This window comes from Nipponia nippon, unplaced genomic scaffold (genome assembly GCF_047370975.1).
Source record: "Nipponia nippon isolate SJK-2023a ecotype South Korea unplaced genomic scaffold, ASM4737097v1 scaffold_1, whole genome shotgun sequence".
Lineage (NCBI taxonomy): Eukaryota > Metazoa > Chordata > Aves > Pelecaniformes > Threskiornithidae > Nipponia > Nipponia nippon.
In genome coordinates, this window is record NW_028262290.1 from 110,373,535 (window position 1) to 110,395,589 (window position 22,055).

The 22,055-nt window shown below is 43.9% G+C and overlaps 1 protein-coding gene across 4 annotated transcripts in view; it reads left to right on the plus strand.

The window, feature by feature from the left end:
* The window catches only part of GLI3 (GLI family zinc finger 3), a 211,004-nt gene that overhangs the window by 96,520 nt on the left and 92,429 nt on the right, over nucleotides 1-22,055 (plus strand). For all 4 annotated transcript variants that reach the window (XM_087766885.1, XM_087766894.1, XM_087766901.1 and 1 more), the window contains one exon: nucleotides 20,974-21,079. In XM_087766885.1, the coding sequence (XP_087623011.1) occupies nucleotides 20,974-21,079 (106 nt within the window). The remainder of the gene's footprint in view (nucleotides 1-20,973; nucleotides 21,080-22,055) is intronic.

The window sequence follows — 22,055 nt, forward strand, 5'->3', positions numbered from 1 at the left end:
TACAGGCAGGCCTCGAGTTCTTACTTAAATCCTGCAGTGGAGCTGAGCTGGGGAGGAGTTACAAATGGAGTTTCTGCTTTCACTGGTCCCTGCTCGCTCTTTGTGGCACAGAAACAGTCTGAAATAGGTTGGCTTACTCTGGGGGTTGTGGCTGGTGAGCAGAAGTCTCCTTTTACCTGTGATTACTGAGCGCTGTTCTTTAGAAGCTCTTCTATGAAGCTGTTGGCGTACAACCTAAAGAAACAGCTCCTGGGGTCCCCACAGGGCAATCCTGCAATGTTCCTGCTGGTTAGGGGAAACGTAAAACTCCTTCATTTTGGGGGGCCAGGGCTAAGTTCTATTTCATTTTTGGTGTTCACCCTGAATAAATGCCATTCTCTTATTCTAATCTCTTACTGGGAGCTTTACAGTTCTTACTGAGCACTGAAAACAGCACATTTTCTAAAAATCTGCATTAGAAAATTTGGAAAATTAACTATCAGTAAAGGTGAAGTTTGGGTTTGATTAGTGTCTGCGTAATAAATATATTTGAAAATCGGAGGTGAAAATTTTCCCCTTGTGCAGACAGCCCTCTCCTCCCCTGCTTTTAGGCATGTTGACTTTAGGGAACTGTAACTTGAGGAAATCTATAACTTGTGTACTTTAATCTTTGCTGAGGAGCCTAATTTTAGGCCCTTCTCTTTCAGTCTTGGCTCTAATTACTGTATACTCCTTTCTCTTAGATTCAGTCCCTCCTTTGAGTTCTGTGATGTATTCTGAACAGTTTTGCTTGCTTTGTTTTGCAGCTAACTTTCAAATTGCTGTAATCTGTTCAACGTTACATGATTATTTCAGCTTAGAATATCTCCACCACACAATTCACGTGCTTTATAATTAAGAAACATTCGTAATGAAAAACTAGATCCAAACAATGAAAGACAAGGACAAGCCTTGATCATATAGCTAGGGAAAAAACAGCAACAGCCCAAACCTCACCATATTAGAGCTCTAATTTTTTTCATGTGTTTAGTTCATTGTTTTCGTCATCAGATGTTCTTCTTTCCATCTTTGTCTTGCCAGCAATGCAGTACAATATTTATGCTTCAAACATACTTTGGAGAAACTGTAATTTTTGCAACACCTGTGAAATTGCCTTTTAGACCTCTTGCACCACCCCTTGCTGTCCCTTTATGCTGGAAGAAGAAAATGTTAGCTCGGCGGAAATCATCATGAGAATTTAAGACAGTTAAGGTACATTAAAGTCTTTTATACTCAAATTCAGAATTTTTCACTTAAAGGGCTTGCATTTTTATGAATTGATGCTTAGTGTGTAAAAGTCGGATACATTCAGCACATGATGAAAAATACGTTTGTTAAGAAAGAAGTTGGGCTGCTAGAAAATACCCATAATACTAGGAAAATATTGAATTATGTGACAGTAGTTGCACATTTTTGAAGCATGACCAAATAACATATCACTTGAAACATTTCCCTACCCTCTTGTTGTTTTTTCCCCCCTGGAACTGGGAGGAAATGGATACTACACATCCACCCATTCACAAAAATCCTGGCAGGAGGCCAGCTTCGCCTTCTCTCTTCATCCCTGAGCCAAGCTCCGGTCTCTTTTCCCCTCCTCTTTTCTTACTCCTCTTTGCGGTTGCTGCCTGCCAGATTTGTACCTATTTCAGCAACAAATGAGCGCTATGAGGCCTTCTCACAGACGTCCCCTAGTATTGCTCATTATCCACACAGATCCTCCTCCCCGTGCTTCCTAAAACCTACATTTATCCTGGACTCTGGCTTGTTGCTGATTTTTTTTTTTTTCTGTTTAGCTGTTACTTTCTTTCCTGATTCTCCATTGGCTTTCTCTGTGTTCTTGCCTGTTGTTTCAAAGTGTCTGTATTGGCATAGGCTGCTGCCAGCAAGTGAGGGGGGAAAAAAAAAAAGTTCAAAAGCCCTTGCACACATCCGTACGCCAGATCTTTGCCAATACCTCTTCCCCAGCTGGTTTGGCAGCAAAAGTAATACCTGTTATGGCAGCAGCGGCTGCTGCAGTCACTCCAGATGCTGTGGCTGGAGCAGTGTGGCAGGATTTAAACGCACAGTTCAACGTGCCAGTGCCTGGGGGTTTGAGTCTGAAGCTGTCAAATGAAAAACAGTGTGTACTGAATTGTCCCCATAGTGATCCTCAGCTGCTTTGGGAATGTGGGTTTTGGATCGTGTCCAAAGTCCGATTTCCACCCCCCCTTTTTTTTTCTTTTCCATGGTGGGGTTAACACCATATGAAGAGGCACTGGGATATTAAATAGAGAACATTGGCTGGAAAAGCTCTTCCCAGCAGACACTTCTATATTTTATGTGATGGGCTGGAAACTCCCTGGCCTGCTTTAGCCTTCAGCCTGCTAAGGGCTGGTAAGGTATGAGCCTCTATAGGAGGGTGAATGCGTCTGTGTATGTTGAAGAGTGCCTAGTACAGCCGTGCCCCGCTTCGAGGTGCTGGCTCTGCTCACCGCTGCCCTGGGAGCATAATTATAGCATTAGTTTAGCATCCTGCTGGCTGCAGCTGGGCTTCTTCCCACTTATCCTTAGGCCAGGGGGTTAGCACAGAGCCTGCGGGTCCATCGCAGTCAGAGGTGTGGCTGGTGCTGGTGCTTGCGCCCACCGGCGTCCCACCAGCTCAGGTGCTGATGCTGAGCGCTGTGGGCACCATGCAGGCTACCCTGGCTCCGGGCTCACTGCCTGAATAAACAGGCCAGGACCGTAGCTGCAAGGCCAGGGTTTATATTACCAAAGCTCTGCTCTTGCTGGGACCTTGTGAACCAGACTGGGTGGATACAGTGCAAGCATGGCTTCGCTCATGGGGGTCAGCGGCTCCAGGCTTCTTGTCACGCTTCACTGTCCCTGCTGTACTAGCAATGGCAGGGGGCTGTGGTGACGGGAGAGGAGGGTTGCCAGGGAAGAGGAGAAAGGCTGTGCCCTCTTTCTGTGGCTGCAGGTGGTAGTCCCTGAGATAGTTTAAGTGTCCTTGCTATTTCTGGGCTGTGGGAGCATACCAGGTCGTTGTGTGGCTCATGCATAGGACACGCAGCTCCCAGTCCTTAGGAGAGCTTCGCTGTTCTCTGGTGTCTGCACATGCTGGTCGCATCTCTTGCATGCAGGCAAAGCCTCAGCGGGCTGCTCTGTACGTGTACCAAATGTCCCTGGTCCTGGCAGAAATGCTTTCCTTAAAGAACTGAACACAACACAGCATTTGACAAGGCTGCTTTGGGTTGGTTAAGTTCCTTCTGCCAGGCCTCCGTCAGGCTCCCAAAAAGTTGTTACGTTTGGAGTCTGCTGCGTGGTTGCATAAACAAGGTGAGTGAACTGCGTTCTCAGTCAGGCTTATTTCAATCTTACCGTGCATACAGCCGGCTGTCGGTGCAAATCAGGAGTTACGCATGTCCCTTAACATAGCTCTCATTTCAGCATGGTCTTCATGCTCCTCCTTGCCTGCCAGCTCAGCGCCAGGGAACAAGGAGTTTCCCTCTGCTCGAGGCATGCAGCCTTGAGCTGGGGATTTCTCTCTGCTGAGCTCACGTGTGCAGGAGAAATACCATCTGCCCATGAGCCAAGTGCTTCGGTTAAGAATGAACTTAATTGGGGATTACTTACAGAGGGTTTGCTTCCCCCCTGACCCCCACCCTGTTATGTGCAGCTCGGGAGGGGGGAAAGGAGGGAGAGTGAGGCTCTTGTTTTCCTTCTAAGCCTGTGTCTGAAAAGGAGACTCTCCCTTGAATTTTTTTTCAAAAAGCAAATTCTACGCCAAATCTGTAATCAGATACAAATAGGAACAAATGCCAAAAGCGAAGGCAGCCAAAGGGAGCTTTTCATCTTGAAAACCACTTTCCTACCTGGCCAAGAAGTCCCTGCATGTGCCTGGCACGATGGGTCAGCCCTCCCTGAGTTGCCCATGAGGGCCTGCCTGGTGCTCAAGTGTTGACTCTCAACTCCACTGAGTCCTGGTTGTTGCTGCCTCAGTTTGACCTTCCCAAAGTCTTTCAGGTGAGAGGGGAGGAAAGGCATGTACCTCTCATCCTGAGGATTTACATGCCATGTCTGCCTGGAATGGAGCTTATAGCCTACATGCTTTAGGAAGTAGCTCCTTAGATTTCTTCCAGAACAGACCAGCCTTGCGTGTGAAGGAGAAGGTGGTATTTGCTAGTCCTTTTGAAACATCTTCTGTTGGTCTCAGCTTCTGTCGTACCTCATCATAGGATCGTTCACTGCGTCTCAGTTTAAGGTTTGTTGTTGGCGATTGTCTCTGTCATTGGTTCCCCCCAAGTTCTACCCACGATGTACTAATGAATTTGCAGGCCTGTGAAAAAATAGCTTTCCAGCCCCCACCAGCTTTAAGCATTTGGGAATGTTCAGCAAGTTCTGGAGATCCATTTTGGTGAACTGAAGAAAATGCTAAATATACTTGTTGCTGCTTTATAGCCTTGATGTTTGCACACGAGAAAGGGACAAGCTCCTCTTATTTGCTCTTCATCTGCACTGAAAGGCAGCTTGTGCCACCATTATTGTAAATATCAGTGAAGTGTTGCCATCTCGTTTTGACTAATGAGAATGTCACCAAGAGGAATCTAGGAGCACAGGCTATTGTTGATGCCGCTTGTTCACATTCCTCTATCAAGAAGGCTGCTGAACTCAAGCGTGATTGAGAGTCTCTCGAGGATGACCCTGGGCTTGCACATCAAGTGAGAGGTCATTTTTTCCAAAGAGATGTCACCCCAAGTTAAACACTTGGAAAAGACAAGACATGGTGATCTCTTGTGGAGCTAAAACAGAGACCTGGATTTCTTCAGTGAATGCTTGTTATGTGTTTCACTCTTTAAAGTACATTCATAAGATGCTTACGTGAGTTGTTCTCTTTAGCTCATTTGAGGTTTTTATTGCTGCGGTATGGGTAGATGAAATGGAACTAATTGCAGACTGCTCAAGTAAAGAAAGGAGCAAAAATAACACTTGTAGAGAAAGAAGAGATGATGCTTTTCCTGTGTTTCTAGGACTCTGTGTTTGTGGGTCAGAGGATACGTGATTTCCTTATCTCTGAAGTGACTCTTCCATGGAGCTTGTCTGTTTGTGGCAAGAGAGTGTACTGGATTTGGAAGGAAAGCTGTAGTCTGTTGGCTGGTGCCTGAGAAGCAGCTTAGATTAACTCTGGCACCCTGAACTACCAGCCCAACAAACCATGTGCTGTTTGGGTAGCTATAACTTCTTGCAGAAGCTGAATGAGATCACTCTGAGAAATAAAATTTAGGAGGTGTCTTTTAAATACCAGGGCAGACTGGTGCATCTCCTCCTTGATTTGGGTGATCTGGGTAGAACTGGGACTTGTACATGCAAGCTATTCTTATTTTGCTGTTAATAATATATGAAGTAAATACGTGCAATAAAGGAATAGACAACGTTGTTGTCTGTTAAGTCTTGTTCAACTTACAGTTATTCCTACCAGAGATGCTTTAAGGAGAATGGCCAGACAAATTTCAGCTAGTAGCCAGGGAACAAAAAACTGCAACAGAGGACTTGCCGGAATGTTGTAAAAAAAATTCTACAGAAGTGGTCTGTTTGAAGTTGAAGATTGGGGAATGGCATAATAAAAAATAAATTGTTTTTCCCCTTTTTGTATTAGAAAAGCCTCAGGCCATAAACATCTTGAAAGAACTGGATTTTTTTTTTTACCCTTCTGAGTGGATCAGAGTTGCTTGAAAAAAATCATATTGTTTGTACATAATCCACAAGAGCAGCAGGGTTTAGATTCCTATTTTTAGTATTAGTAAGTCAACCAGCTTGCTATGCTGGGAAATCCCCAGCTCCTGGCACCTAAAGGTTAATATTATCAGCTCTCCAAGAACTGGTTTAGAAGATATTTTAGTTCCATTAGCTCAGCTTGTGTTATCAGTTGTAATAATAATAGTAAATTTATTGCTTGTATTATCTTAGCCCCTCAAAGAGCTGGATAAGACTGTTATTTTCTCTAGTTCATGCTGAAACTTGGGGGTTTTATTTTCACTTCAAACCTTAATTCAGCCTTTCCACTAAAATGCTCAGAAAGGATCTTTCTACCTCACATCTTCTTAGTAAACAATCCTGATAAACCCAGATTATAGTCTTAAAGCAGGACATAGAAGAATCCTCAACTCTTAATAGAGAGGACAAAAAATACCCTTTGTACGGGAAGCATCTGTGTAGTCAAATAAAAAAATCATTGATATGTGATGTGCAATTCTGGTAATGGACCAAAACCTGTGCAAACAACAAAGATGATCAAACTTAAAACCCACAGCTTTTAATGCCAGCAGATATCATTGGTAACACAGATGTACTGTCCTGCCATCCCCAAGTATCTAGGTGTTCAAAATAATAACTTTGTGTGTGTGAGCATGCAAAACACATTCCTATTGAAAGATCCTGTACCTACATACTTGCTCATGTGTGTGTTTGTTGGAACTTTTTATTTGCTCACAGGTTATAAAACCTGGGGGTTTCTCATTCTCCAGCTTTTCTCTGCAACCATAACAGCTGGAAACATATGTGTGGGTTTTTTGGTTTTGTTTTTTGGTTTTTTTTTTTTTAAATGAAAGCTGAGATTCTTACTTAGTGACATGACTGAAAAGACTGGAGATTTAAAAAAAAAAATAAAAAGAAAAATAAGATGCATGATAAAATCATAAGAGCTGGCTACACTGACTTACACTGAAATTACTGATAAAAGAGTCATTGACATAGTGGGACTTAGTTTCACCCTGAGAATGAAAATAACTGAAAATGATGTTTTGAGTCACTTACTGCAAGGCTAAAGTTATGGTTGGTGAAGTATCCTAACCTTCATGTTCATACGTGACAATACTTGATTCCCCCTAATGAAAATGTTATCTGTTCCTCTCCTCTTTATGTGATAGCTGGAATAACTTCAGCAGTCTCATGACTTGTGACCCCTCACCCTACAGCCAGGGTGTCAGCAGTCAGTCCCTGCTTATGAGCTTTCTGAAGGATTTTTAGATTTTTTTGTTATTTCTTTTTGCCTGAGAATGGGTTTAAGAGCATATGGATAGTTGGTAATTTATTTTTTAAGGTTATGCTAAAGTTCTGGGCATACCACGCACCTGTGCTTTATGACTGCTGCCAAAAGATGCCGTCCTGATAGCTTGCTGTGATTGCTCCGACGACGACGATGTGGTGAGAGTGCCCTTACTTGTAATGAGCTGCCTCATGTCCTCTCCCTCAAACATGCAAATGCCAGTATTTTGGTTAAAACTTTTCAGTTGGCACAAAGCAGTAGAAACAGCAGGGAGTGACAGCAAACTCTGTTTCTGAGCTGCTTTGCTCTCCTGAGGGTGTATTCCCAGTGAGCGTCCCCAGGAGCCGCATCCTAGCACTGGCTGCCTTCCATCGCCTCTCCTTCTCTCCGTGTCCGCTTGTCTTTTTGCTTCCTCCTCCTTTCATACTTGTTTCTGGGATTCAAGAGTATGTCATCCGCTCTTGAGACATTCGAACCACCATGTGTCTTTTGTCCAGAAAGAAATAGCTTAGTGCTTTATCTAGTGATTTGTTGGCTATGCAGTTTTCTCGCCCTTTTGTACAACTCTGCCGTGTGCCAATTTAACAACTCTGTTAAATAACGATGGAGGTGCAGTAACCTTTCCATTGCTAAGGGTAAAACTTCATTCCCTTTGTGGGGCCAAATACGCCAAAGCAGGCTACCAAAGCAGCACTGCTTTTCCAGTTTAACAGGTTTAGCTGATGTTACGGGGTTGCCACCGAGTTTGTTATGGTTTCATAACTCACCCAGGGCTGGCAGCGAACGTTTTGGTTTTTCTTTCTTTGCCTGTGCAGCGGTAGCGATAGTCATCGGGGCTCTCAGCCCTGCAGATAATCTCTTCAGGGTTATCATTTACTTACAAACAGACGTGTGAAGTATTTGTGAAAAGGCTTTTGAAGTGGCCTTGCAGGCGGATGCTGCCCGGAGCTGCAGAGCAGGCGGTGTTTACACAGGGGCAGAGGATTTCACTGCCCAGCGTGGTTCTCCTCAAGTGCTCGTATTCTGCGGCTACGCTGTTTGCCTTTCTAATGAAGTGAACTGTTTGTTTGAAATATGTGGTAGAAGGTATTTAAACAGAGACTAAAGTAAACTTTCGGGCTGTTCAAATAAGCCACGCATATCTGGTTTGTGAAGTGAAGGAAAACAATTTGGCTGCAGCTTACCTCTGGGAAGGGCAGTTAGGAGCTGTTTAAATAACGAACGGGGCTGCAGCGGATGTTGCTGCGGCCTCTGACAGGCCTTCGGTGGTGCCTGCTGCTCATGTAGGCATTCCTCGGGATGCTGCCTCGATGGAGAGCTCAAAATTACTGTCGTTATTTAAAAAGGGGATTTATTCATTAGCTGCAAAAACTTGGGTACATTCATATTTGATTAAAACCATCCCAATTAGACAATGGACTGCTGAGAGCCAACATATGCTGCTGCCTTTATAACGTCATTAGTAACCCAGAGTCCCCACTTTGAAATAAGATCGTGCCCGAGTATGCAGATATCTGTTTCTGCCTAGCCAGATGGAGGTCAGAAACATAACTTAAACTGCTAATCCTCATTGTGGAGAGGGGAACAGGAATCTGAGGAAGGTAGTAACAAATGAACTTGGATCTGGCTCCTGGCAAGGCACGAGGTATCGATGGCTGATAACAATGCTTGGAACGCGCACTGCAGAGCTCTGGTAGTAAGTCTCTGCCTAACCGCAGGCAGAAGTTCAGAGAGTAAAGGAGGGCTGGGAGAAGTGATACTCTGTGGTTATGGCATTACAGTTCGTCCCTGAGAACCTTACTGCTGTTCCCAGCTCCGACTCAGTTGTGCCTAATGGGAGCGTTAGTCGGCTGCGACACAATGTTTCTCAACAATGACTGGCAAAACGGAGATCTCGGTGGTGGCGAGCACTCTTCACCCCCTGCCATAGCACAAAACAATTAAAACCGGTCATGTGGGGAGTTCAGGAGCAGAGATTTCCAGCCCTGTCCAATAGAGACCATATGTTTCCATCCATAATTTATATTTTTTCGGTGGGGAAGAAAGCGCCAAGTTGGTTGGGATTACAATGCCGCATCCTCTGGCATTGTTTCCCCACACATTCTCCTCGGGAGCAAGGGGAGTCACAACACTTCAGACTCCTTCAGTTCAGCATAGAGATTAAAACAAACAAAAAGTCCTTATGCTCCCGGAGTGCAATAAATATGCTAGAATTTCAATAGGATCCAAACAAGCGACAATAGTAGCATTAAGAGCTGGCAAATCCTTTGATGTTATTGACCAGAAAAGGACTGCTGTCGTCTCTGTCATGAACATTTAAACTTTTGACCTCCAACCTTTGTGTCAAATGGCTTTTCCATATGGAGGGTTACTATACCTCTCCGAGTGCCACTGCATTTAGTAGAGCATCAAACACTTCACTGGCGGGAAACTGATGCTTAATGCGTTGGAAAAGCTCCAAGATTGCCAGAGGGTGGGACTTAGGAGAGCTGTCCCCTCTTCTTCTGACCGTGGGTAAATTAAGTCCCCCGCAAAGTCTCCCATTTTCCTATAGCCAGATTGAGTCTGAACTCCACACAGAAATGCGGAGGATTGCATCTTGGTGGGCAGGGGACAGACATCTTAAGTTATTTTTATTACCACCATGTGCTTGATGTTAGCTGTAGACCAAAGCCCTCTTTTGTGCAGCATGTTGTGCAAACATACAACTGAAAGATGGGCTTTTACAGGCTTGGGAAGTCTTCATGCTTGTGCTGCAGAGCTGTATGGGCTGAAGTCCCGCAGCTCGGGCACTGCTCTTGGTGATGTGCTGGCTGAGTGTCAGGGGAAGGGGTTTGCAGCCATCTTGGCCTTGGGGAACATGCCAGGAGTGTGCAGGCATGAGGGGCCATACTGGCCCACACCACAGGTTTCTCTAGCCTGGTATCCTTTCCAAGCAGCGACCAAAAGCAGATGCCCAGGAGTTAACGTAAGAACACAGCAGGTGATTCTCCTCTCCTTTTTGCCCCGAAGCACTCTCCTGACTTACCAAAATTTTTAGTCCAGGAATTTCCTGCTCCATAAGTGGTTTCTATGCATTTGGACCCTTACTGCATTTGTCTTCTGTGACTTTCCCCTTGAGGCCATTTAAACTTTTGGTGTCCATAGCCTCCTGTGGCAGTTGGCCATGTGGCAGGGAATGGTAGTCTGTGCACCTCATCCTCATTTGGTCATTTTTCCCCTCTTCTGGCTCCTGTGGTCTTCTCATAGCACCCTTGGCTTCTCCTCTAGAATGTAAAGAGAGGAATGAAAAACAGTGGCGGCCTCTTCAGTGTCTGCTTACCTACCTGGGGGTGCAGAATAATGGTCCTTTCCCACTTCCCTCATATTTATGGGGTTGTGCTCCACCTAATTCTGCATTTTCTCTCATTTTGTCCCTTAATCACCAAGCTGAGGAACATGGCTGTGCATAGGCAGGTAATGTGAGTTTTTCTCTGGTCCACCTGGACTGGAGGCTGGAGAAAGTGATGCTATTGTAATCATCTGTGGTAGTGCCAAGAAGCTCAGTCAGAGACTGGGGCCCTATTGCGGTAAGCACTGTACACAGGTGATGTAAAGATGGAAACTCCCCTGAAGAGGTTGCTTTTGTGCTGTTGCTATGCAGAAAAATCTTTGCTAATGCCATGGGCTGCTTTGCCTGCTACTGCATTTGTACGTTTCTGCCTGTTCACGTCTCCGTTCTTCCATTTTTCCTTTTCTCTCATTAACGGGAGTGTTCTTCCTCCCTAGTGAGGCTGGACCTACCCACATAGTCTGTGACACTCAAGTCCTAGCAGTGAGGCTTGTGGGAGTAGGACACAGTGTGGGCAGGAGAGCTGAGGAGATGCTGGAGCTGGTTCTGCAGCCAGGTGCCCTCTGCAGTTGTGTGCCCCTGCTCCGCAGCTCTGATGTGACCAGGTGCAGCGTCTGGTTTTGACACATCAGGCTGCTGACTTGGGGCTGTCCTCACAGGGCGTAAGGACCATGAGCGTTAATTGAGCTGCGGTTGTCGACTCTGATTTTTTTCATTTGTGATTTTAAGCAAGTACACAGAGACAGATGTGCCCTTCATCCCATTTCTCAGCAGTGGTGCTAGCTGTAAGTGGATGATGTAAAGGCTTGGCCGCTTTTGGTAAGCAGCACTTAGTTCCCAAAGCAAGAGAAGCATAGGCCAGATCCTGCCACTACATCTGCAGGGAACAAGAGAGGGGATGAAGGTGAAGGTGTTGATACGACTTTGTGAGGAACTTCCCATATGCTGTAGAGAGAAAAGCCCGTTGGTGGGGAAGAGGAAATGGGGGGATCCTAACAATAGTCCTAAAAACCCGATGAAAAGCATGGTTATATCTAAAGCTGATACTCACACCCTCTGTCTGAGTAATAGGGAACAAAGAAGAAGTTGTCTGTAAAGAAAAACAAAAAAAAGATCATAAGCAAAACCCAGGAGAGATTCATAAAGAACGAGTAGTTTTAAGCAATTGAACCACTCTTTTTAAGGAATTAAGGAAATAATGGGTAGTGGATAAAATACTATTATTCTAGGTCTTCGTTGGGACTTTTCACTGAAGAGGGTCAGAGTGTCTCAAAGCGTATCTCCGTGTTAACAGTGACCCGACTGAGGTATAGGGAAGTGACATAATTTGACTATAGGCCTTTTCGTTAAAAACATTTGCCTCAAAGCTTGGCTTGAAAAAACTAACTCAGATTGACTGGAATATCGACAATATGACATTCTCAGAAATAGGTTGAATGAGCACTTAGGATAAATGTCAATACGGCAAATTAAGGGAATTCACCATACTTTCCATCTTCAGTAATGATCTGAAACAAAAAGTACCCAGCATAAAAATGAAATACAGCGGAGAAACTCTAAGAAGCTGAGGAAGGACGAGGGAACAAGGAGGAAGAAAACAGCTTAAAGTCAAGTATTTAGAAATGTCAAGAAGTAATAACCAAGAGCCAGTTTGTGTTGTCTTTACTTGACTTGAGCGGTGCCCATTTTACCAGCAGTCCCCTAGAAATGGTAGGGTAGGTCACTGCCATATGATGAAGGCACTGTCTCATAGTGAGAAAATGAAAAGTAATGGTATTTGAGACTGTGTGTAAGAAACACATAGCCCGGCTGGAAAGAGAAATTTGCAGAAATAGGTTATTTGTATTATGAATTTCTAAGGCTGCCTCCTCCTAAACAGTGTCATGTCAGCCTAGATGAAAACCTGATGCCCAAGAGTGCAGGGGTGACAACTATATATCTCTCCCAAGCTGGAAGAAACCCAGGGAGCAAAAACAAGTGACTGTGATTAATTTAGAATATGGACATAGAGATTAAAGGATGCAATAAATGTATATTATCGAGTGGCCTGACAGCACATGTGATAACTATCTGCTCATCTGCAAGAGCTTGAAGAGTGTAAACACCACAGAAGGAGAGTAATTGCTAAGGATGGTACAGAGAGAAGCTAAATAATTATGAATATTTGGATGAAATTTTTAAAATTCAGACTGAACAGCAGGGAAAAAGAAATCTCTCCAAGTGTTCATCTGATTGTGCATCCCATAGAATCTGAACTGTTTTAATATCTAAAAATAGACGTAATTGATCTAATTATACTTTCCCCTCTCTAATTCCTATCATGCCATAAATTACTCATCAAAGCTGCTAAGTATAACGTATTTCCAAGTCTTTCACCCTGTGGTCCAGACCTTCAGCTGCTGGAAATCTGTTTAGCTACAATGATTTTCATCATGCTGTACTGATACCCAACTGTTCGAGGTTTGGCCTTTCAAATAGCTTTTAGACTTGATTCTGGTACACAGAAGAGCACACAAGTCTCCAAAGCATCATTAAACAAATAATGTTTGCAGACTGACTCATGCTGCTGCTTTAGAAAGCTCGTTGAATTACCTGACTTGTCTTTATTTGTTCCCACATCAAATCAGCAGCAATACAAGGATATTTCTAGATTTTTTTCTAGTTTTTAGCTTTCTGTTACCTCTCCTTACCCACATTTACCTTTGCATCTTAGAGATATTTGTCATTGCTGAGTTAATGCATGCAGCTGATAGCAGGGCATTCGAATGCTTTGCTTGAGCTGTGTTGAGCCGTAGGAAATAACCAAGCTGTTGTGGGGCAGCTCCTTGTTCCCACTGGTCAGGAAGTTCGTGTTAAACTTCTGCTTGGGAGCAGTTTGGAGTTGAGACCCTTGCTGTGAGATTTCTCCTTTAGTTCTCTCCAGTGTGGATCAGGATTTATTTCTTTTATAATCTTTTCATTTTCTTAGTTTCCACTCACTCCACTGTAGCTCACCTTCAACCACTGGAATTTGCTGTGTGTTACAGAAATGGGTATGCACACGCACATAGGTACAAATTATTTGTGTATATATTGTGGTTATGCATCCAGTTACTTGCTGCTCGTGGAGGAGGAAACGCTGAGGATGTGATCCTTCATACGCATGTATAATCAGAGGTGGGAAGCATTCCAGAGCAGCTGGGGTTGTTGAGAGTTAAACATGGATGCTTGTTTTATTTTCCATAATTCCTGGGGGAGGATTTTTAAGCGGTGGAGGATGCACTGACATGTGGTGGCACGAGAAGTTAGAGGGAGGAACAGCAAGTGTGTTGCAAGGCAGAAGCTGAATTATTTTTTTGCTGCAGAGTCCATCGGAGGTAGAGGAGGGAGGGGTTTCTTTTGTCAGCTTCCTGGCAGAGGACAATTTGTCATTTTCTTGTGGAGACCACATTATTAAGTTTGTTAAGAAATGCTGCGTGGGATCCAGAGGTTATGAAAAAGATGAGCTGTGCCATACCAAGAGCCAGCTGCATTAGATGAAACAGTTTTCCCTCCAAGTAACGTGGTGATGAGGCTAAGATGTCTCGTCGTCATTGTCTTTTCCTGAAAGCATGGGCCAATGTACGGATGCTGGCTACATGCGACTGTTGCTCATGTTCATGTGAGTTTTCTAAGGTTGCTTTATAGGATGAAGCAACCAGTGGTGTTTGGGTGGAAGAAGCTACTGAGGTGGGATATTCCTGGTGCATTTCCATCAATTTGCTGTTTGTTCTTGGGGCAAACTGTGCTGGTGGAGTGCCTTGGCTTTCCTCCTCCGAAAATGTGTGTCCTGGGGGGGGCTGTGGGGCGGCAGTCCTCTGTCCACCCTGCTTACCGGGCAAATTCACGAATGCATGATCAGGGCAGCATAAGGAGTCCTTCTTTCGCTTACTGGTGAGTCCATCCCAGTGGAAACAGTCATTTGTAAGTCACTGTGCTCTCATGAATCACAAACTATGTTCTTAAAGAATCTGAGACTCTTCAGTCCAAGGTGTTTTGTACATGTAATATATTTATTACTCTGCAGGTCTGTCTCTTACTACTTTTTTTTTTCTTTTTCTTCTTTGGATGGGCAACAGTAGGGAGCACTGGGGTCAGTTGAATGGACTTTAGGAAGTTTAGTTGGTATTCCAGAAGGCAGTCCTGCTCCTCAGACAGCAGAGTTGCAGTGACAGGGAGGAATAATAAAGTGTTCAAACTGAAATCAATCCAGCGGTTATTTAGCCAATACCTGCAGCAAATTTGGCATATTAAAGACCTCTCAGTGCCAGCTGATGAAATAATTTCCAGCCACTTTTCTTCCAGCACACTGATAACTGCTCCTCCTTTGTGTGTTTGGCATGATGATTGTTGTGAAGCTACTAAAACCAATAAAACATGTTCCCACAAGGTGTTTAAGTTTACAAACTAAAAAGTGGTAAAATGGATGGCAGGGATCTAAGACGCCCCGAAGTCTTAATTTTTGGTTTTGCAAAGGTAGGAATTATTTTTCAGCCATAACAAGAGGCACAGAGCTGGAGCTGTGCTCTAGTTTGTGAGGTTTGGCCTGGAACTCCTGTGGTTTATTTTTAAGATCAGTGTATAGGCTGTGCAAGCACAAGCAGAGGGTAGGGAGGAGTCTGATCATCATTAATACACACAGACACATGGAAGGGATGTGATCTGATTGAAAATTGTGTTTTTCTCTCAAAGTGTTACATCTACTGGATGTTATCGCAATTAACATTTAATGTTACTGAAATGGAGAGGACTTACCAATTAAAAATTCTTTTTCTCACTCTCCCTCTGTCCATTTCTTGGCTTTATCCATATATTTGCCCTTTTTTTTTTTTTTTTTTTGGTTTTGCCATGGCTTTTTCTTTTTCCTACTTAAAATCTCCTTCTCTGTGAAGTCAGATAGTGAGTGTCAACACGACGGTTGCCACATTGGAAGCGTACGCATGCATGGACACACACACATGGAAAAGCCTCCTGAGATCACTGGCTGTAGCACATCTGTGGATCAGCCTCCAAATAAACAGTGCTTCAGATGGCAACCAGCCACGCTGAAGCAGCAGCCCCAGTCACCGTAGGGAGACTCTTCAAAGTGCATGAAGTTAAGTGCATGCATTAACGTATGGCTATGGCTCAGTCATTTTTCTTCCTGATTAAAGTCTCTGTATAAGCATACGTAGAGAACATAACTCACCCCTTTTGAAAGAGAACTAAAAAGCCCCCCAAAGACAACATGTGCTCTTACTGAGCCCTAACACAAGCTGTAATTAAACAGAAATCCAAAATAAGGTCTTTGCTTGGCAAAAAAGAACCTAAATCTTGCCATAAAACCTGGCAATACCATTAAGTTCAGATCAGTTGAAGTGAATGTACATGAAGAAACAGTGGTGCCCTTAGGGACTCTGCAAACCTGAATATTAGAAAATTCCCATCTGGTGATCAGCTTATGAACCAAAGGAAGTGTAGAAATTTGCTGGCAAACTCTTCAAAACTGTTCTGCGTATTGAAAAGACATTAGCGGGGAGGCTGTATTTTGGCTGATATTGTCTCTGTTACATCTGGTGTGAAAGCTTGGTACCACCGAGTTCAGCATCAAGACCATAATAAATTTAAGCAGGAAGGAGATTTCACCTCAGATGAGGTTATATCTGAGATAGAGTTTTGCACCTGGCTCAGTTCTGGCGTTTACTTTGGTGAGCTGATCGTCCTGAGGGCAACTCTGCTAAAACCTAAGGAGGGCTTCCTGCGTTGGGCTTGAGTCCTCTGTTTGCTTGGGCCTGATCTCACAACACAGGTGCAGGCATCAGGGCCACACTGGGCATGTTCAAGCTGATACAGGCTTTTTCTACTGTAGCAAATGTTTTCTTGAGGTGCTGAAAAATGCAACCTGTCATTTCAGGAGCCGTCTTCCTTAAGGGTTTTGCAGGAATCACAAGGTGCTTGAGCAAGTCGGTTAGCTGAGGGCAGAGTGTTTTACTAGCCTTACCACCATGGCCGAAGTTTCCAAATGTAGTGATCCCCTAACTGAGTAAGGCTTATTTGAGAGACTACAGAGTCTACAGAAAAATTATCCTTAACTTCAGTGAGCTTCGGAGCAGCCTAACCTCTTTGCTGTTGTCTGAAGGCGTTGCACAACACCTTTGAGCCAGCTGGCATCGTCTACCTTTCTAGCAAGTCTTGCAGTGAATTGCTGCTGCCTGCTACATCTCATCAGACTTCAGGTTTGCTGTTCAGCAGCAAGGGCCATACCTGTCATTTCTCTGTTTCTTTCCCTTGGTGCTGCAGCAGAGCCCTAGGTTGCTGGCTTTCAGAGAACAAGTGTAGGTCTCTTCTTTTTTTCCTGTATGGGAGTGATTGTAATTTGAGAGAGATGATCCTATTCACTTTCTTTAAGAAGGCAAGATAGATTCTTGAAGAAGAAATAAAAAGGCACATTTTACACAACAAAAAGTCAGCATAAATTGAGATATTTTCCAGAAGATCTCACAGTGCTAAAAATTGATGAGTTTGTAGCATTTCAGGCAGTTCTGTCTCCCATTTTGTTTTGAGGAGACCCTGTTAGCTATGCAGGAGACAGGAGAGCATCCCAAGGAAGCTTACAGTAGTAGGCAGCAGAGCATTCAGAAGGCGGCAACAGCTACCAAATTCAGCAATGTGTGAGGAATGTGTTTAAGTGTATTTCCAGTGCCTTGGCATGTCCTTACAAGTTCTTGAAAATAGTGAAATTTAAGCACAGAATCAGATACTTCTGCTGAATTGGAGCTGAGGGCTCCACATACACAGGCAGCATCTGTCTGTCTCGACTCCTGTACTGTACACTTACATCAGGGAGTCTCTGCAAGGATGTAATTGAAGGATTGGTTCAGGAATTCACGGTTGCCTTTGGATGTCTAGAAGAAAACTGCCTGGCATACGCTGTGGTAGTTTGTATCTCAGCCAGAATTTTTAAGAAGTTGCAAATGGTAGTAAATAATTTCCCTGGCAGAAACGGAAGTTAGATTTTGTCAGTTCATTTTGGTGAGAGGAGTTCCTCTTTGCTAAGGCTAAGAGCTTTGGTCTTCACACTTTAAACGAGAAATGTGAAAATGTCATTATAGTCAGAGCAGGTATCCTGTCTTTTACACTAAGTTGCCCCCTGGTTTTCTAGACAGGTAGAGCATTTCTCAAACAGCCAGGAGTCAGGTAGGTCCAGATTCAATTCTAGCCTGTGAGTAGTCTCACTTGTTCTTTACTCGGCTACAGCATAAATAATAGTGGCAGAATGTACCTGTAATATTCTGATGGTGCCTTTAATGAAATAGTTACTGGGTGGGATATGAAAAAACAATGTGAAGCTGGCTACAGCCCGAGTTACTGCTTTGCAAACTTCTTACTATGTATTTCTGTATAACTACGTGTCAACCGATTACATTTTTATGGAGTTTCAAGTGAATTGCAAGTGAAGCCCTGGACGATGGGTGCTTTGGCAGGTCTCTGTTTGACCTAAGAGTCTTTCCATATAAATATTCAATGCTCTTCAAAATTGAGTGGTTTTGGACCCCATAGAATTTACTGCCTACCTCTGCGCTGAGGGCTGACCCAAACACGGCAGAATTTGAATTCCCTCCGTAAAATTGACTCCACTAGTTCTGCACATTATTCTCCCTGTCTCCCATTTAGCATGTTAGTCTGCTGACAGTAGAGTACACAGCACTTAGCAGCTGGTTTGTGGAGCCATCAGTCAGGAAATTATATGATAAATAGGAGGTAGCCAGGTTTAGTGGCACTTTATTCTGCTTCAGCAGTTTTAGCCTGACTTTGGAAAAGTCATCATGTGGTTTTTCTTAAGGGTTGCAACAGGAGATGGCTACAGTGTAGTAACTTATTACACATACACTTGAGTTATGATGTTCACCAGCTGTATTGCTCATGTGTAAATAATAAACTGTGAGCTGGATAATTATGTTGGGTTTTGATATGCAGCTCTGCTTCGGTCGGCGCAGGGCTGACAGAGACAGCTCCCTGTGCCGTGATGGAGTACGGCTGTTTCCCAGATGGAAACTGCAAACAAGATGCAACCAAGATATACAAAGGAGCTTAATGTGAGAGGACTCAAAAAGGTGATTTTGGAGATTTATATCCCGTGTGTTAAATACAACTTGTTGATGCTCTTCACTACATAGGCCCCACAAAGGGGAATACCCTTTTATGGGTCATTTAATACTCATTTTCATTTCCCAGGTAGGGGAAGATAGATGTTTGCATTCAGGAGGGTTGAATGGTGTTTTGCTGCATAAATATTGGGACTACTTTTAATGGGTAGGTGCTCAGGCTGGGTGAGGGTGGGACAGTGAGGAGGCTCAGTGTCCTGAGCGGGATTGACATGAATAAGGGTGACAAAATCTCTGTGGTCTCACCTGTGCTCCTCAGACTCACCCTTTGGAGATGCGTAGGGCAGAGAAGGACTTGCCTGTGCATTTATGGGCGCATCAGTGACTTCCTTCTTCGCTGAAAAAATGGTGGCAGAGTTTTTATGGTAAAATGCCAGACATCTGCTCTAAAACCTCCTCCCTTCTTCAGCTTATGCTGCTGTAGTCAAGTACCAGTGAAGCAGGGAACAGGGCAGGCAGGGAGATGCGCTAAAACACACTTCTTGTGCCCCTTTTCCCCTTGTCTACCTTGACGGCTGGTGAGGAATGGGTTTCAGGAGGTGGCAGCAAGCGTCCTCCACTGGGACGATGGCAGTGTGTTCACAGGGCTACCTGGTCATCCGTGACCCACCTTTACTCCTGCTGAAGCCCGGGAGTGCTCGGCATGGGGAGGGAAGCTTGTAACAGATTGCATGCCAAGGTCCAGTTGGTGCAGCAGAACCGGAATTAGAGCTACTATGAGTTTGAGCTCCCAGCTCACAGTAGTAAGCCACAATTATTTTTCATTTATGGTGCCTAAGCTCTGAGTCAGTCAATGGCAGAAATGTGCTGTGGCTGATCACATGCTGGTGATGTTTCACAAAATCAAGCCATGAAAATGGACAGGCCGTGTCAGATGTTTCCATATTTTCCTGAAATACTGGGGATATATCCTCAGAAGTTATGCGAGTTCCCCTTCGTCCCCTCCGTTTACGCCCTCAGGGCCATGAGGTTTGTTCCTCTAGTTCTTTCCTCCGCTTCAAAACATAGTAATAAACCAACTCAACTTTTGACAAACACCAAGGGAAAAATCTTTTTTTTTTTTTTTTTTTTTTTTTTAAACTATCTCTAGTTGATATGAGGGAACTGCTTTCACAGATAACATCTGAGAAGAGGATTACATTTTGCAGAATAGGAAAGGCAGGAAATACAAAGAGAAGATACCTTCAAGAGTCAGAAGGCAAAACCGAAATAGGCTTAGTTTTACTGCCAGTGCATAATTTTCTTTCTTTCTAGAATAGAAGCATTTTAGTAAATCCATGTCATGACCTGATGTCTGTACTTCTCAGCTTTTGGTGTCAGATAAACACATGATTTCATCCAAAGTGGCAATCGGGTAGTAATTGGACAGGATCGGTTTGTTTCATGCTGCTGGAGATCCTCAGCATCTCCTTTGAATTTTGAGCATTTGGGAGGCAGCGGTGAGCAGCACGGTTGGCAATAACCTCCTTTAGGCACCCGAATCACACCGGTGTGCTGGTGCGAAGAGCTGTGGTTTGTGTGCGTTGTGTCCTCCAAAGCAGGGAGGCAATCCTGCTGCAGAAGCGGTGGGGAGCTGCAGGGCGGGCTTATGCTTGGCCCCTCAGGGCAGAGCCCGTGGGGATGGCAGGGGCACATTCCCCCTTTTGTCAGCCTTGTTGCCGAGGCTCTTGGGAAACAGCGGGAAACAGGAGCCCTGGCAGCTGCAAAACCCCCTTGGAAAGCCTTGGAGGAGACGGGGCAGGGGAGCTTACTGCAGCTATGTGTCCCCGGGTCTCCAGCTGTGGGGACAAAGAAAGCACCTTTCCTTTTTAAGAGCGGTGTATGAAACGAGTCCCCCTGTCCTCAGCCACATTCCTCCAGGTGCGGCTATCAGTGTGATGCAGTTAAGCATCTCCAGTATGGCCTTTCCCATTTGCGTTTCCCTTTTAACTCCATTGTCTGATTTACTCTGGATAGTCATTTCTCAGCATGCTGGCTTCAGTTTTGTTTTCTGTTGTAGGATTGTGTGTACATCTCTGAGGATATACTTTTTTTATTGTATTGTATTCTCTGCTTAGGCTTTTTGTCCTGGGATGATTTTTTTTCTTGTTTTAATAAAAAATAAATAAATCAGGAATGCTTATGAAAGGCTTGATGGTCCTTTTGATCTGACACTTCACATATGGGCACATAATTATTTATTAAAGACTTCTTTATGTCCCTTTCCATTTAAGCTATAAAAAGAGAATATTAAAATTAGTAAATACATATTCATGCAAACACTGTGGGCCAAACTCTCCTCTCAGACAGAGCTGACTCACTGCAGCAGTGAAGGAGAATGCAACCCGTAAGTCGTAGCACTGTTGACACATGCTTTTCAATATCTGTTCTGTCTTTATGAATGTTGTTTTTAAAGAGTTGTTGGAGATACTCAGATCCGGGAACCTCGCTTGTTTTTTCAGATCCGCCTCACCTCTTTCCAGCATTCCATCCTCCTGTACCAATTGATGCGAGACATCATGAGGGACGCTACCATTACGAACCATCTCCCATTCCTCCTCTGCATGTGTGAGTATTCAGTATTTCCCCTCGCTTCAGCTGCCTGGAAGAACGGGCAAGTATACGAACCTTTAAAGCCATGCACCTGGAGCGCTTTGCCAGTCTTGCCAGAGAGCGAGATTTACTTTTGGAAAGCGTCGAGGTTATCTGTTTGTGAAGCAAAACCCAGGCTGGTGCCGGAGGAATTCCTCTTACAATATGTGGATGGGAAGTGTTACCTATATGTTTTGCTGACGTTTGTTCTGTGTGCTGTTGTTCCATAAATACTAAATTAAAAAGTGCTGAACCCTGTGAAATACAGCCAGACAAAACATGTATTTTGTCTGTATTAGGCTTGGGATTCTTCATAGCTAAAATTCCCTCTCATGCCAAGGGTTTTGTTTTTTGTTTTTTTGTGTTGTTTTTTTTTTTTTTTTCAGTGACTGCTATGAAGCATAATGAAATTTTTTGGTGAATTTTCGTAGTCCCTGTTGTGTGCACACAGAGGCAATCGGTTGATTGATGGGAATGTCACCCAAACAAAATGGCAAATGTGATAGAGCACATGGTTTACACAAAGATAAAAGAAATGAATACCAGTGATAACGTGCTTTAGAAAAGGGTGGTAGTGGTGAAATCCTGTAGAAATAAATATTATCTTATTCTATATGGGGAGACGGATATCAGCATTGCTGAATAGAACAGTTGTTGTGTCCAGAAAACTGCTATATGCCATTAAAAATGGAGCCGAAAAGCAGGGCTTGGTACTTTGCTAAAAGGCTTGATATATACATTTAATCATATCTACTAATCACCTCTCCATACTGAGAAAATACAAGAAGAAAAGCACAAGTAATACTTTGAAGAATAATGCTAGTTGTTTAGATGGCAGATTGCTTTGCTATGGCTATTAGTTACAGCTGTGTAATTACATATATGCAGAAGAAAAATGGAGTTGTTTTAAAACAAGTCCTCCTCTGTGAGCAGAATTAATTGATATTAACAA